This window comes from Enhydra lutris, unplaced genomic scaffold, assembly GCF_002288905.1.
Source record: "Enhydra lutris kenyoni isolate GAN:26980312 unplaced genomic scaffold, ASM228890v2 scaffoldscaffold3, whole genome shotgun sequence".
In the NCBI taxonomy this organism is placed as follows: Eukaryota; Metazoa; Chordata; class Mammalia; order Carnivora; family Mustelidae; genus Enhydra; species Enhydra lutris.
In genome coordinates this window covers 43,783,770-43,799,340 of record NW_019154087.1, presented here as the reverse complement: position 1 = coordinate 43,799,340, position 15,571 = coordinate 43,783,770, and the positions used below count along the sequence as shown (strand labels likewise).

Below are 15,571 nucleotides of genomic sequence, written 5' to 3'. Positions count from 1 at the left end.
GTTGAGCAAGAAGTCCAGTGAGCGACTAGATCCCAGGACCCTGGGATCATTACCTGAGCTGAAGACAGACACTTAACCCAATGAGCCACCCAGGCATCCCCAACAGCTATACATCAGCTGCATAATTTGCATAAACATAATGCATACAATTCAAATTTGTGCATCTGGAGAATTATAAAATATCGTATATGGAATTTTGGGTTTCAGGACAAATAATTATAAATTAAATTACACAGGTCTGTGGTTTTGTCAGCTGAACAGACACCCCAAGAAGCAGTTCTGAATGCAGCAAGAATGGAAACTGAAATCGAGGTCCCCAATCCTCCTCACTGCCTCCCCACCCTCCTTCATGCTCTCAAAGCAATGCAGTGCTGGAGCCAGCTCATATGGGCTCTTGAGAGCCAACTGTTGTATTTTTGGAATTTTATGTGCCTTATTAAAACACAGGTGTGATTAAAAATTATTCTATAAATTTACAACTAAATAAGTTATTTAAAAAACAAACATAGTAAATACTCAAAGCTTACCACTTCCTAGTTATTTTCTGAATTTTACTATTGCCTGTACTCTTAAGATACTACATAACGGGGTGCTATGTTCATCTCTTCCCAATCCACATTCAGTAACGCTTTGGCGGCCTGAAACAGGTCACAGTGGCAGTATTTACACCCCGGAAATTAGTAAGTACAACACAGGGGACCCTCCCTCCTGCCCTCCTGCAGTCTCAGAGTCACTTACTATCATTTGCCAGAACAACACTGCCTTAGTATTATGGGTCAGCTCATTACCCTCTATTGGCTTTATCTATCAATGTTTTACAAATCCAATTAAAGGTACCAAGAAAGAAGGAAACTGTATGCTAAAAAAGGTGGTCATCTTAACATCTTTGGAAGGTACTTGTTTTTTTTTCTGAACAATCCCTTCAAATTTACAAATATTCCCCAATATTGATATGCTTATAGATTTCTTTCTTGTCTGTGAGGTAAGTTGTGGGCAGACTGCGTTTTAAAATAAAATGAGTATTCAAAATTGTTTTTATACTCAATCAAAACAGGATGAAATAAAACAATAGTGTAAAGAATAAAAACTTTTCATTGTTGAGAAAGTCACTGCACAAAGCAAAAGTTAATAAAAGAAAGCTATGATTCTAGAAGGCAGCTCTATTTGCTGTGATGTCAGTGCCAGGACTGGTGTGAGGATGAAAGGGGAGGGTGTCAGAGGGGAAGGAGATGGTGACCTGAGGGCCTCGGAGCCCAGAAAAGACATGAGCTTTTCTCTTACTATTCAGATTTTGGTATCATTTTAGACTTGAAGAAAAACTGCAAGAATAGTTTATGATCATGTTAAGTCACTGAGAAATAACCACAGGTTTTAACAGTAAGAGAGCAATAACAAGACGCTTATTAAATTACCCTTAAAATATCAGTCTTCAACTGCAATTCTGTTGGTGGGGCTGAGTGCATTAAGCCCAGGAGAGTGCCCATGTCGTCCTCCCCATTTGGGGAGAGCACCAGCTGCTGGATGATCATCAGGGCGTGCTGCCGGCACTGTGGGTACTTCACTATATTATGCGCACATCTCGCTCCTCCAAATTCCCGGAAAATTCCTTGACAGAGAAAGAACAACAACATGGGCTAACTTAAAACCTTCTAAGACACGTGAGATGGATTAAAATTTGATCTTTTTGTAGGAAGAGTAACGCAAAAGACTGCAAATAAAACCCACCCAGCCATTTCACCTTTTAAATGACCACACACAACTACACTATGAGAGGTCAGCAAAGAAGTAAATTCTCCAAACCTAGAAGATTCAGAAATTTCACAAGTAGATACAGAAGGGACGCAATATTTTTATGTAAAGGCTTTAAGCTGAACAATACCGGAAATCAAATTATGTAAACAGTTTTCAGATGAACAATAGCCCAAATAAAGGAGATTTAAACTGAACAAGGCACCCCAAGTATTTGCAAGAAAGGAATGGAATAAATGATTCTTTAAGGAGAAAAATTACAAGGAACCAAACTTTTTGGTGGAGAACATGAACCAAAAACCCCCACAAATTCTATAATAAAAGGCATCAGTCACTGTACCAAAGACTTTTGTAGATTGGTTTATTTAATCTTCATCCCCTACGATACAGATGAGGAAATGAGATATACAGAATTTGGGTAACATGGCCAAGGTCACGCAGCTAGCAAATGACAGAGCAGGAGTGATACCTACATAGCTCAGTTTAAAAGTACTCTAACAGCTTAAAGCAACTTGTATATGCCGCTATTCTAGTAGTTTATATCAAGCAGTTTAGTATTATTTGTTTGTATGTTTGGTCCCCCATTAAACTTGGGATTTCCTTCTAGTCTGTATCTCAGTAAATGTCTCCTGAGTGAAAAGATGTTTGTGTACTTTGCTGTAGTGGCCACTGTCCTATTTAATGACTTTCTATTTGCAAACTTTTTAAGAATTTCAAGGCCCTGAAGTGAATGTAAGTCACGTGCTAAGATTTAGCACATGAGAGCCATGTGTACTTACTTCCAGGTGACCAGTGAGTGTCCATTACATAATCACCATGGCTAATATTTTCGGAACACTTACTATGAGCAAAGCACTAAGTGCCTCAGATCACATAGCTAAGTAATACCTTTCTTAACAAGGAAAGATAGTCATTAAGAAAAGAGCTTTGTGAAAATGTCTGGCACTCTGGGAGACAGGTTAAGTGACTTTTAGTCACACAGGGTAAGATCTCTACTCTCCTCCAACAGAATTGTTCAGTCCCTCCTGTGTAACACTAGGTCATGTCATCAAAAGATAATCTGCCAAATAAATCCTTGATAGTACATCCTTATCCTTTTATCTAAGTCAAGACACAAAGATAATTCTTGTCCTGAAGAAATTATAACCTGATAGAAAAAGATGTAAACATGTAATTATGTATCATTACTTAACTACAGTTTTGACTAATTCCAAGACAGAGTTGAATGAATTTAGTAGAGTATTTAAATAATAAGTGGTGAAGTTTAATGGGTATGATATTAACATTTCATCTATGGTATAATGCATAATATCTCATTTCCACTAACTTATCTTTGTGTCTTTGTATCTTTGTGTCTTGAACACCCAGCATGGTGCCTGGGACACACAATATATTTTAAATATGTTGAATACTGAGTTCCTTTGCATTCAGGCAAATGGGCAATGGGTTTGTTCATTAGTTCATTTTCTTGTTCATTCATTCCTTCATCTATCTGTGGCGTCCCATAACACTTCAAATACAATTCATGTTCCTTGGCATGGCCTAAAATGCTCTGTATGACTTGAGACCAGCCTAATCATCTCAATTCACCTCCCCATTACTTATTCTTCTTAAACTGAACTGACATTGTTGCCTGAGAGGTTTAAGTTCTCTTTATTAAGAGCAAGAGTGATATTTTACAAATACAAATGGACTGTTAATGACAGAAAAAGACTGAAGAAAAGTTGAGACTAAAGATAAAGATTTAAGGAATCCAGTTTACCTGGGAGAGGCAAACTTTACTACAGAATCATTTTTCAATACTTCTTTAAAGTTGTAACATTATAATACTCTAACATGAATTACTAAAAATTAAGAAAATCACTATAGGAAGCAGATATTTTGGAAAACATTTAAACAAAGTCATTTGACTAAAAGTCTGTGTTATATAAATAAAAAAACCCCACTATTTTAATGAATACTTTAAAAAAGACTACTTTAAAAATAAGGTGTTGTTTTATTTTTTAAAAAGGCAATAAAATATAAGAACATATTGTGAAATAATAATGACAATGTTACATATTTTTCCAATAAACTTAAAAAGGTAGAGTATTGTATTTCTGGATATGATGGTACTATCATTGAATCAACAGTCTTTCTTATTAAGTGATAGGAATCTTTCAGAAGCAAGGGTCATTAGAGAAGACAAAACCAGAGAGAATACTCCCCACTCCCCCGAGGCATGTACTAGAAGCTTGTCTAGTCACCTGCATTTGTGTGGGATCCTTGAAGCAGCACTGTCAAGGTCTCCATAACCAACAAAGCCAGGTGTTTTTGGTCTTCAACTGAACTATTATTTCTTGAGTCCCCTAAGAAAAAAGACCAAAGGTTCAAATCACAAAAGTTGTAAGCTTATTTTTTTCTCTTGATTTGGTTTTAATAATTTAATTATTTCTTTAATATTCACTTTTACCATTAATACAAATGATATAATACAATCTGTAAAAATGATACACTCCCAAAAGTAAGGTCGAAATCAGTGTTTATAGATTTTATTTTGGTGTGGCTAGAAAGTTACAGTTGTCTAACAAACGGGAAGAAGGAAAATGCCAGCGCTGGGCGACGTATGGAACTGATGGATCACTGTACAACTGAAACTAATATGACACTGTATGCTAACTGGAATTAAAACAGAACCTCAAAAAAAAAAGGGGGAAAATGACAAACTTTAATGTATTCTTCTCACAAAGGTTTTCCTAATCCAGGCTAAGGTTAACAGGAGAAAGTTAGATTTTAAGGCACTATTTATGAATAGTGCTATCTATTCAAACTGTATTAATTCATTCACATATTTAATACTAAATGCCAGATACCTCTATGCCTTTATCGGATTAGAAAGGATAAAAATATCAAATTTAAGATACCTAAATGATAATATATGTGTACATATATAACATCACTAAAAAGATTTATTTTTTGCTCTCTATAATTAAAAACATTGTGAGGCACCTAAACATCACAATTGTTTCTAGGAGCTTTTTAAATTCCCTCTCAGAAGCAGAAAGTAGCACAAATGAGTCATGTGGACCATAAATGTTCCCCTCAATTTTTACCTTAAATTATTTTCCACCACAATGACATATTTCTAGGGCCCTGCTCCTTCCCAATTCCCTAACAGAGGTTGAATGAACAAGTTAATTGTGGGAAATATTCACAAGGATATCACGGTAACGCCCATTTTTAAGTCATTCAAATCAACAGCCAAATGAAAGGCAAAAACATGAACAAAACACCCTGCCCAAACCCCTTTACCAAATAAAGGTGAAATTCTGAAAAATGCTTTACCTTGTTCATTTAGTGCCTGAGTTGGATCCTTCAAGAGGGCAGCATATTTGTGCAAAAGGTTTACCATGACCTCCAGAAGACCCACCTCCCTGAACACATCTTTAAATATGTAGTCATGTCGTGTAAACTTAAGAAGTGTCTTCGTTGCAATAATGCTACAGTGGTAAGAAGAGCTAGATTTTAAGAGGATGCTAACACTAATGAGTTCTTTACAAGGGATGTAATTTAAGCTAAAAACGACAAACTCCAGCATCTCAAAGTATTTGCTTTGTACTTCCGGGAGTTTAGAAATCTTTTCTGCAAATTGTGACAGTGTGTGCTGTGACTCGAGGATGAAGTAATTGGCATTGTCAGCCATGTAAATATTTGTGATGGCATCAAGGATGATCTGGGCAAGGAAGTTGGTTTTTGCTTTTAAAAATGCATTCTGAAGCACTGCAAAGGCTTGGATGTTTCTCACACTGTGACCTGAAATGGAAAATAAGAAAACAGAAGTAGGTGTTACATGATATTTTAATCATGGCAAGCTAGTCTATTTAAACAGATCATGAATTGTTAATGTTTATCAACTGTTTACTAAGAACACATTCTGTTTTCACAAAAAGTCCTGTTTTTCTCCATCCAACTTCAGTAATTTAATTAAAAACAATACTGTTAAAACTTATAATGCATCATCATGAATACTCCAATTCAAGAATAGTATATACTGAAACACTAGACTGTTTTACAGAAAATAAAACATATTATGTAAGTCCAGCCTTCTGAGTTTGGAAATATGCAGGGATTTCTTTCTTTCTTTCTTTCTTTTTATCTGTAAGATGTACCTTGACTGTAAGAACAGCTACCTCTCATGAAAAGACTTTTAGCCTGAAGCAGTACAAGGCCAGGGAACAGCAAGAATGCAAGCAGGAGAATAGGAGGCTGAGAATTCTCTAAGTTCCAGTGTCTCTTTATCATTACTACACTAGAACTTTCACAAATTTTAATTTGAAAATGCATTTTGTCTTCAGGCTAAGAGTGCAATTTCTTCACATATGTTTGTTAAAGCCACTTATAGCTAACTACTAGCTGTATTTTTTAACATCTGATTTTTAAACATACCAACCGAGAAAAAATATCTGTATACCTGGCTCTTGTGAGGCAAATTAGTAAAAATAATTATAAAGAAATTAACATATAAAGTATTTGAAGCAACTGAAAACAAGTGATTGGCTCTAAGAACTGTCCCCAGGTTCATAACTACTAGGAGTACAGGACATTTGCCAGAGTGACCAAAACATTAATCTAGTGCCAAGAAATTAGCATAGTACCTTACAGCATAAGCCGGATATCAGAAAGAAGATAAACACAGAACTAGGAAAAATAAAAAATGAGTTAGAAAGACTGCCCAGAAATCCTGGCTTGGACATTCTTTAAAAAAATAAAAAGATTTTTAAAAAATCTTTGATCTGTAAATGATTTCAATTTTATCTATAACATATAAATTTCTTCTATGTGTAGCAAATACCAAAGATATATTTTTACTTCCAGCTCCAGATTAATAGTATGCTTGCTCTTTGAGGACATCTTTCCTCTTTATTACCTGCAGGTAATAAATCAAAAACCAAGCTCAGATGGACTGGTGTACATACAAATTGTTAAAGTCTGACTACAAGTGACCAACAATGACAAATAAGGTTAAAGGATAACTATAACCTATATTTTGCATCTTTCAACTAAGTGACAATGTATCAGTTTTCACTATAAAGAAAGGAGTCAAAACGAGCTGAGTTTAGAGTAATATGGGAAAATTTGGAATTTTTCAAGTTTTATCTTCATTATTTGGTTTGAAGTGATGTTACTGGCAAAAGATAGGGAATCTTAATAAGCAATCCCAAGAACAAATTGTCCACCATAAAAAGGTGAACCAAATACAATGTGTACACATACACACAATTAAAAGTCAAATATAGGGGCACATGGTAGCTCAGTTGGTTAAGCATCCAAATCTTGATTTGGGCTCAGGTCATGATCTCAGGGTCCTAGGATTAAGCCCTGTGTTGGGCTCCACATTCAGGAGTCTGCTTGAGATTTTATCCCCCTCTCCCTCCCCCTGCTCGTGTTCTCTTTCTAAAATAAGTAAATAAATCTTAAGAAAAAAAGAAAAAGAAAAAGCTTTCTGCTGGTGAGGATAGAAAGTTTTATTAAAGTTCTTACTATAAAGTACAGGAATATTAGTCATTCTCAAGCATTAACATACACAGATAAGTTTATCACCTTCATTAATAACTCAGTTTACGCTTTCCTTTAAATTTTATGTATCTATACTGTTCTATTTCATTTAGAAATCGGCACTAAAAATAAGGTTGGTAAACCATATATAGAGAGCAATATAAGGTAGGTACATTCATGTTTTCTCTTTTAAATGTGATAATCAATGAATATGTAAAAAATTCCTTAGTAATAGGAATTTCCTTTTCACAGTTGATAAAAGGGAAACCAGTGAAACCAAAGCAAATATTCCCCCAAAGTACCCTGAAGAAATAACTGACAAAAAGATAAACAGTGTCAACGTATCAGAATATAGCCAGCCCCAACCCCTAAACAGTCCAAACTGAAGAGTTACAATCTGTAGACTATCATTGCTTCATTCTATCAGTGCTACACACAACACTGTCACACTTGGCTTTCCTCATCTCTATTCCTTCACAAGAATCCATCAACTCTTATCCAAAACTAGATTAAAAAGAAATGTAACAACAGCAAAGGAAAAAAAAACACTAAAACCAAAAATCAAACTTCACAAATTCACAGATAAAAATGGTCAGTATTTTTAAAAAACCAAATGCATTTCTAGAAACTAGCAACAAGAAATCTGAAATGAAATTAAAACAATTCTGTTCACAATAGTATCAAGAAGAATATTTAAGGATAAACTTAACAGAAGATTTGAAAGTCCTATACTATGCAAACTATAAAACTATGCTTAGAGAAAATAAGATCCAAATAAATGGAAAGATATATATATCTTACATGGATTGGAAGATTCAATATTGTTAAAATGTTAATTCTCCCTCAAGTTGATTTACATTTGCTCTCCCAATCAACTCCCAGTCTCAGGCTTTTATTTTCATTTTTTCAAAAGTTGACATGATTATTAAATTTATGTGGAGTTCAAAGGATACAGAATGGCCAAAGTAATTTTGAAAAGGAAGATCAAAATTGGACAACTTACATGACTCTATTTTAAGACTTATTTTAAAGATACAGTTAAAAAAAAAAAGATACAAAAAAAAAAAAAAGATACAGTAATCAAAACCTTATGGTATTGGCTTAAGGATGGACATATTGATCAATGGAGCAGACCTGAAAATGAATTGCAGATGTATGGGTATATGTGGTCTTTTCAATAAAAGGTCTTGGATAGCCATACTGAAAGGAAAAAAAATTCTTTCCTACCATATGCAAAAATTAACTTAAAATGTACCACAGAACCTAATAGAAATATCAAAATATGAAACTCCTAGAAGAAAACACAAATCTTAGTTAATTTGGTTAAGTGAGATTTTTTCAATTTGAGTTAATATCTGCAAAATATTTTTAAAAATGGTAAGTTGGACTTCATCAAAATTAAGTTTCCATTCTTCTAAAGATGCTACTAAGAATAAAAGGCAAGTTAAGATCAGAAGAACATACTTAAAAACATACATATCTTATAAAAGATTTATCCAGAATATTTAAAGAACTTTTAAAATCCCAATGAAAAGAACAATCCTATTGAACACTGGGCACAGAGATCTGAACCGAAGTTGAGAGATGGCAAATAAACACATTAAAAGATGTTTGAAATCCTTTAAAAAAATGCAAATTAAAAACACAACTAGATACTACTACACACTCACTAGAATGTCTAAAACAAGTGTTGCTGAGGATGTAAAGCAAACTTTCTCACACTGCTGCTGACATGAGGGCAAATGGGATAGCTACTTTATAAAACAGTCTGACAGTTTCTCATAAAGTTAAAGATACATATGACCTAGCAATTCTATCGCTTGGAATATACCCCAAAGAAATGAAACTATACATCCCCACAAAGACTTGTTTCATATAAATATTCATATAAACGTTAGTCATGACAGTTAAATTAATGCCATCCATTGATGAACAGGTAAACAAAGTGCAAGAAATCCACATGATGAAATACTTTCCAAAAAAGGAACAAACTTCAGATACATGCAATCACATGGACGAATCACAAAAGTGAAAGAAGCCAGATACAAAAAAACTACATACTGTATGATTCCAGTTTATGAAATTCTAGAAAGGGCGAAACCACAGGGTGAAACCAAAGCAGATCAATGGCTGCCAGGGCAAGTGGGAGGGAAGCAGGGACTGACCGCAAGGGAAACAAGTAAATCTTTAGAGGATGGGAATATTCCATATCATGATTACAGTGGTGATTACACAAGCATATATATTTATGAAAACTCATCAAATTCGACACTTAAAATGGACAGATTTGAATATATGCAAATGATGCCTCAATACTGCTGACGGAAAAAAAAATCCCATATTCTCTTTACGTGAAACAGAGCTATCTCCTTTAGTCTGCACAATAACCTTAACAAAGCAGGTCACGGGAAATAGGTATTTTTTGACTTACAAACTAAACTCAAAATGATCTAGCTTGAAACATTCATTTTATAGAATGCTGCATCAATTTTTCTGAAGAAGACAGTGATATTTAGAAAGTTTCAGTGACTCAGAGTCACCCAGATTCTGACTCTTAGGGCACTGTCCTTTCTAGTTAACCTCGCTTTCGTAGACATCATGTCACTGGATTCTCCCAGTAACCTCTGAAGGTGTTAGGTTATATATTTATTATCCCTGTTACAGATGAGACAATATGAGAAAGGCATATGAGGAAGGTCAATTTTGCTACATTAATTCTCTCATTACAAAATGATGCTATTGTAATTAGCTGTTATGCCAGTATCATGATTGGATTAATTAACCAAATAAAGTTTAAAAGAAGAAGTATGCTGTGACCTATGTATGCTGTGCTATTCTTTTTACATTATTTTTATTAACATATTATGTATTATTTGCCCCAGGGGTACAGGTCTGTGAATCATCAGGCTTACACATTTCACAGGACTCACCATAGCACATACACTCCCCAGTGTCCATAACCCAACCACTCTATCCCTACCCCCCAACCCCTCAGCAACCCTGTTTGTTTCCTGAGATCAAGAATCTCTTATGGTTTGTCTCCCTTCCGATCCCATCTTGTTTCATTTTTTTCCTTCCCAAGCACCCAAACTCCCTGCCCTGGCTCTCAATTTCCTCCTATCAGAGAGATAATATGATAATTGTCTTTCTCTGATTGAGAGAGAGAGCACCAGCAGGGGGAGTGGGATAGGGAGAAGCAGGCTCCCCACTAAGCAGGGAGCCTGATGGCGGGACTCAAGCCCAGGACCCTGGGACCATGACCTGAGCTGAAGGCAGACGCTTAAACGACTGAGCCACCCAGGTACCCCTGCTGTGAGCTATTTTTAAATTAACTCAAAGAAACAGTTAATTGTGGAATACTCAAGCTACAGTCTATATATTAGGAGTTTTCTGAGTCTCTTATTTTTTCCTTAATATTTAATAAAGTGAAACCTTGAACTGCTCAATAAGATATGCCTGGATTTCTCCTTACTGCACAGAGACTCACTTAAAAAACTGAACATTGAGGGTACAATTTACTACAGGAAATCTGACAACTCCAATCAAAGTCATGAGTTTTCAATATAATTTTCCCCAATAAATTAAATTTAGGGCTTTCTAGTAAATCCATTTATTCTCACTGAAGAAATAAATTTATAACTGCTGACTTCTATGTCATAAAGTACGAAGATAACATACTCTGAAATTTAAATAACCAGACATGTTGATATTTTCTGCCTAGTTAAATTTTACATGCAAATATCGTAACTGTATCGAATATTTAGTAAGTGACAATCATAGTCAAGAAACCATGAGAGGCCTGCAGGCTCAGATTCTTTTAGAAAGGTTATTATGAAGTTAAAAAAATTAAACTGTAAAACTAGCTTGCACTCTCATGTAACTAAATGTTATTAACTAAAAAAGGTCTCTTAATAAAATATCACTAGATGAGGAGTCAAAGTTGGGAAATCCTAACTGTACAAAATTTGCTCCCCGATCTGAAATAAGTAATATAATGTCTTTGTAGGGCGCCTGGTGGCTCAGTTGGTAAAGCATCCAATTTCAGCTCAGGTCACAATCTCGGGGTTGTGAGATCCAACCTCTCAGCAGACTCCGTGCTGAGTATGGAGCCTGCTTAAGATTCTCTCTCTCCCTCACCAAAAAAAAAAAGTCTTTGTACCTGTATTTGTTTAGTTTTAAAATACAAGCATTTGTGACTCAGGCTTCCTATTTACATCTTATATAGAGATAAGCTAAGTGATTAGAGTGTGAATCAAGTTCCAACCACATAAACTGGAAATGTATTAGCCTGCCAACATACAAAAAGGGTCATGTTTAAATTATTAGGCTGTTTGAATTTTAAGATGAAATACTAAAATGTAAATTTCATTGGCTGATGTTATATATTATCATATATATTTCATCATATATATCATTTTCAAGCATGTGACCTGGTAAAGCTGTCACCCAAGAACTTGCACCATAAATAAAGCATAAACTCTAATGAAAAATAGCCTATTACACCTTTATACATGTAACAAAGAGCAATCCAAGTCAAACTGATTTATTGTCTCTACTTCTTTGAATGGCTCAGAAGAAGAAGAAAACAAATGACTCACCTTTGCCTGCAGGCTGAGGTACTGCAAAACCAGGCAATAAAAAGGGTGCCCCTGTGGTAATACCAGCTGGTTTTAGTTCATTGACACCATACGTTGTTAGGGAAGTTATCAGATTAACCAGATCTTTCAAGGCATCTTTGGATTCTGCTTCTTTCGCTTGTTCCAATCTAGGAAAAGTATCGTTTGGTAAATATTTTTTCTCTTTTGTTGTATGCTCAAATTTAATACAGAGAAATTTTCAGTTTGCATATGCAGTAAGTAAAGGTATAAAGTACTCCAAGAAGTTTCTTTGTACAATTTTTTCTTATATAAAGACATACTTTAAAAAATCTACAAATTTCATTATAAGACACCATAATGAAAAAAAAATTGTAATAGGCTAAGACCTTATATATAACAGCTGATTTTACATTTAACAGTGTTATTTTAATTTTTTAATTTATTTACAACAGCTTTATATATATATTTTATATATATATATATATATATATATATATACAACTGTTTATAAAGTTATTTTATTTTTTTTTAATTTTTTAAAAGATTTTATTTATTTATTTGACAGAGATCACAAGTAGGCAGAGAGGCAGGCAGAGAGAGAGAGGAGGAAGCAGGCTCTCTGTGGAACAGAGAGCCCGAAGTGGGGCTCGATCCCAGGACCCCGAGACCATGACCCGAGCCGAAGGCAGAGGCTTTAACCCCCTGAGCCACCCAGGCGCCCCTAAACAGTTATTTTAAATTGATCACTAATCTTTGGTATAAAGCACAAAATAAAAGAATTACATTAAATACCTCTTAAGACCCTTAAAAAATCTAAGATTATAAAGTTTCATTGTTTACAAGCTAAAATCTTATTAACCATTTCCTTCCGAAGACATTTTCTGTTAACAATTTTTAAAAATGAGTTTCTTCGAAAGAGTTCTAAGTCTTTATCTGTATCTCATTAATTAGTTAAGGTACTCTCACTAGAATACATTTAAATAAAGTTCTGAAGAGTAATTTTTTAGAACCATATTTCTTTAAAAGAACATTGGGAGTCATTATGGAATTATATTTTGACTGTGGCTTTATCGAGAACACAAGATGCAAAACTATCTCTTTAAAAGAGTAAGATTTATTGGGGCTTCCTCCCTAACAGAACTAATTAAAATAAAGCTAAAGAATACACTTAAGTAGAAAAAAGTATGTTTAGCCTCACAACTCAGACACCTGTTAATATTCTGATATGGTTTGGGGCACCTGGGTGGCTCAGAGGGTTAAGCCTCTGCCTTCGGCTCAGGTCATGATTCCAGAGTCCTGGGATCGAGGCCCACATTTGGGCTCTCTGCTCGGCAGGGAGCCTGCTTTCCCCTCTCTCTCTGCCTGCTTGTGATCTCTGTCAAATAAATAAATAAAACCTTAAAAAAATATATTCTGATATGGTTTATAAACTTGCCTTATTTTTAACTGTAAAAAGTTTGGTCTTAATAATAGTTATTTTTACACCATATACAAAATTTTATAACCTGTTTTTTCCATTTACCAGTGTTGACACAAATGCTTCTCCTTTTTAATATAAAATCCCTATAGATACTCTTTTAATGGTCATGGAGAGCCAACCACAGATTTGAGGAAAGGGAGATGGGATAGTCAGTGGGAATCAGAATACAGGAGCATTAATTTTGTCTACATTTAGGATTATATTTCTAGGATTAATAACCACAGGTGAGAGTATCAACATTTTTGAGGCTCTTGACTATAAGTGATCAATCTGCAGGCTCAAAGGATTATACCAATTAACACCCCCCACCCAGTAACATGAAATGCTCACCTCATCACCTTCTATATCCTCCTCTATAAATTAAGATATATATATATATGCCAAACTGTATTCTGGGGAGTTGCTTAGTACTAATCGCAAGTAGGTTAAACTGGTATTAGAAATAAGGAGTTTATAAAATAGTGCTGGTTTAGAACAGATCAAATGATTTAAAAGTAAGTAATGGGCCAGGAACAACTAGTGAGACATGAGTATTTTCTTCTTAATAAATTTGCAACCAGCCATTTTCCCAGGATATGCATGAAACATTTGGGATGGAAAAGGGGGCTTGTGAAACATTTTGTTTTATATATACATTGTAAGGTCTCATTCAATCTACATAATTATTCTTGTTATTAACTATATTAATAAACCACTGGTATAGTAAGAAATCCCAAAAATATAATTAAGCATGAAGAATTTACACTTTAGAAAGATATCAGTTAGCTCATTGAAGCTCTTCTCCCTCAGCTACTGAAGAACAGATTTACTTCCACACCTAACCATGGATTCCACCAAGTTTGTAGCCTGCATTTGCAAGCTTAACTCACTTTTTATACTCCGCTGACAGATAGGAATAAAAAGAAGTGATTAAAGCCAAAGGGATAAAGTTGAATAAGTGATTAATCCCTTTTTTTTTCATAGCCCCAAACCATGCTGTTTCCATTGACAAAAAAGACTGAATACACATTTAAAATATATTCTTAAATTGTGGGGTCTTACCTAAGCAAGAGATCACAAAGGAAATTATATCCTTGCCATATCCGAAAATCATCCAAAAGGGTTTGGGAAACATCACTCGAATCTTTGAGGAAACAAGAAAGCCCAGCAAACATTTCAACAATTTCTAGGGGAGACAGGTCATCCGATTGCTGCATATTCTGAACACATGTAGATAAACATTCTTTTTCTGCAAAAATTAAGAATAAATACATATTATTTATATCAATTGCTTAAGAAAATTTTTATTCTTAAATAAAAAATTTTATTCTCAATGAAATACTGAATTTTAATGTATCTATAAAATACTATAAGATAAATGTTACACATTCTAAAAGTAAATATAAGACTTAAATTCACTGGAAAAGCTCTGTCTCTAAGTAGTAAACAAAGGGTAATACAGGAAATGTTGAAAAATAGTTGACATTATTATAGTTTTTACATCACACTTAGACGTTTTTCATTAAACAAAATGATTGCTTGCTGCCAAACAGTATTTTTGATCTTTTATGTTAGAATAGTGACAGGATGGGGGGGGGGGACAAAAACCTATCTTCTAAGTTTAAAAAGAAAAATCCAATCATTAGTTTAAAAGCTCAAATCGGAGTAAATATGGACCAATGAGATACAGAAATACTTCAGGAAATAAAATTTTTTCAATTATGTTTACACTGTATGTTACTCATTTAAAGCACAGTGATACCTTCTCACTGACTCTGGGGATTAAAGGATTTCTAAAAAGATGATCTCCCAGCCACCTGCAGGCACATCTGCAGGCCTAGTCCAGTCTCCCCATCAGAGAGATGCTGAGCCTGGACCCCCAAGCAGGCTGTCACACACTCCTCACCTCCAGACGCTTTCCCAGCACAGGCAGTGTTCTGAGCCTTATGGAGAGGTGCTGGGTGGATGTGACATGTGTCACAGAAGCCCTCATGTAGCTGGGCAGGCACTAGGGTGTGAATAGAACTCATTTGTCCTTGTGGCCCCTTCTGATCTTTTATTTAAAGCAAATTTTTCACGAAACACTCATAACTTAGTAAAGGCACAGAGGAGTGTGGGTTTGAGTAGAATCCGATTGACTGATGAATCGTGAACAAATTTAAGAACAGAGATGGGTTTTGAATGAAGCATAACTCACTGTGATTTATTAGTTGTTCCATGAAATAAATAG

At 34.7% G+C, this 15,571-nt stretch overlaps 1 protein-coding gene across 1 annotated transcript in view; it reads right to left on the bottom strand.

The window, feature by feature from the left end:
- LOC111154820 (WD repeat and FYVE domain containing 3) overlaps positions 1–15,571 on the bottom strand; it is a 243,510-nt gene that overhangs the window by 128,751 nt on the left and 99,188 nt on the right. The window contains exons 7-11 of the mRNA XM_022514747.1: positions 14,404–14,590; positions 11,883–12,049; positions 5,074–5,541; positions 3,996–4,097; positions 1,413–1,606 (exon numbers count right to left, since the gene is read on the bottom strand). Coding sequence (XP_022370455.1) covers positions 1,413–1,606; positions 3,996–4,097; positions 5,074–5,541; positions 11,883–12,049; positions 14,404–14,590 — 1,118 coding nt within the window. The remainder of the gene's footprint in view (positions 1–1,412; positions 1,607–3,995; positions 4,098–5,073; positions 5,542–11,882; positions 12,050–14,403; positions 14,591–15,571) is intronic.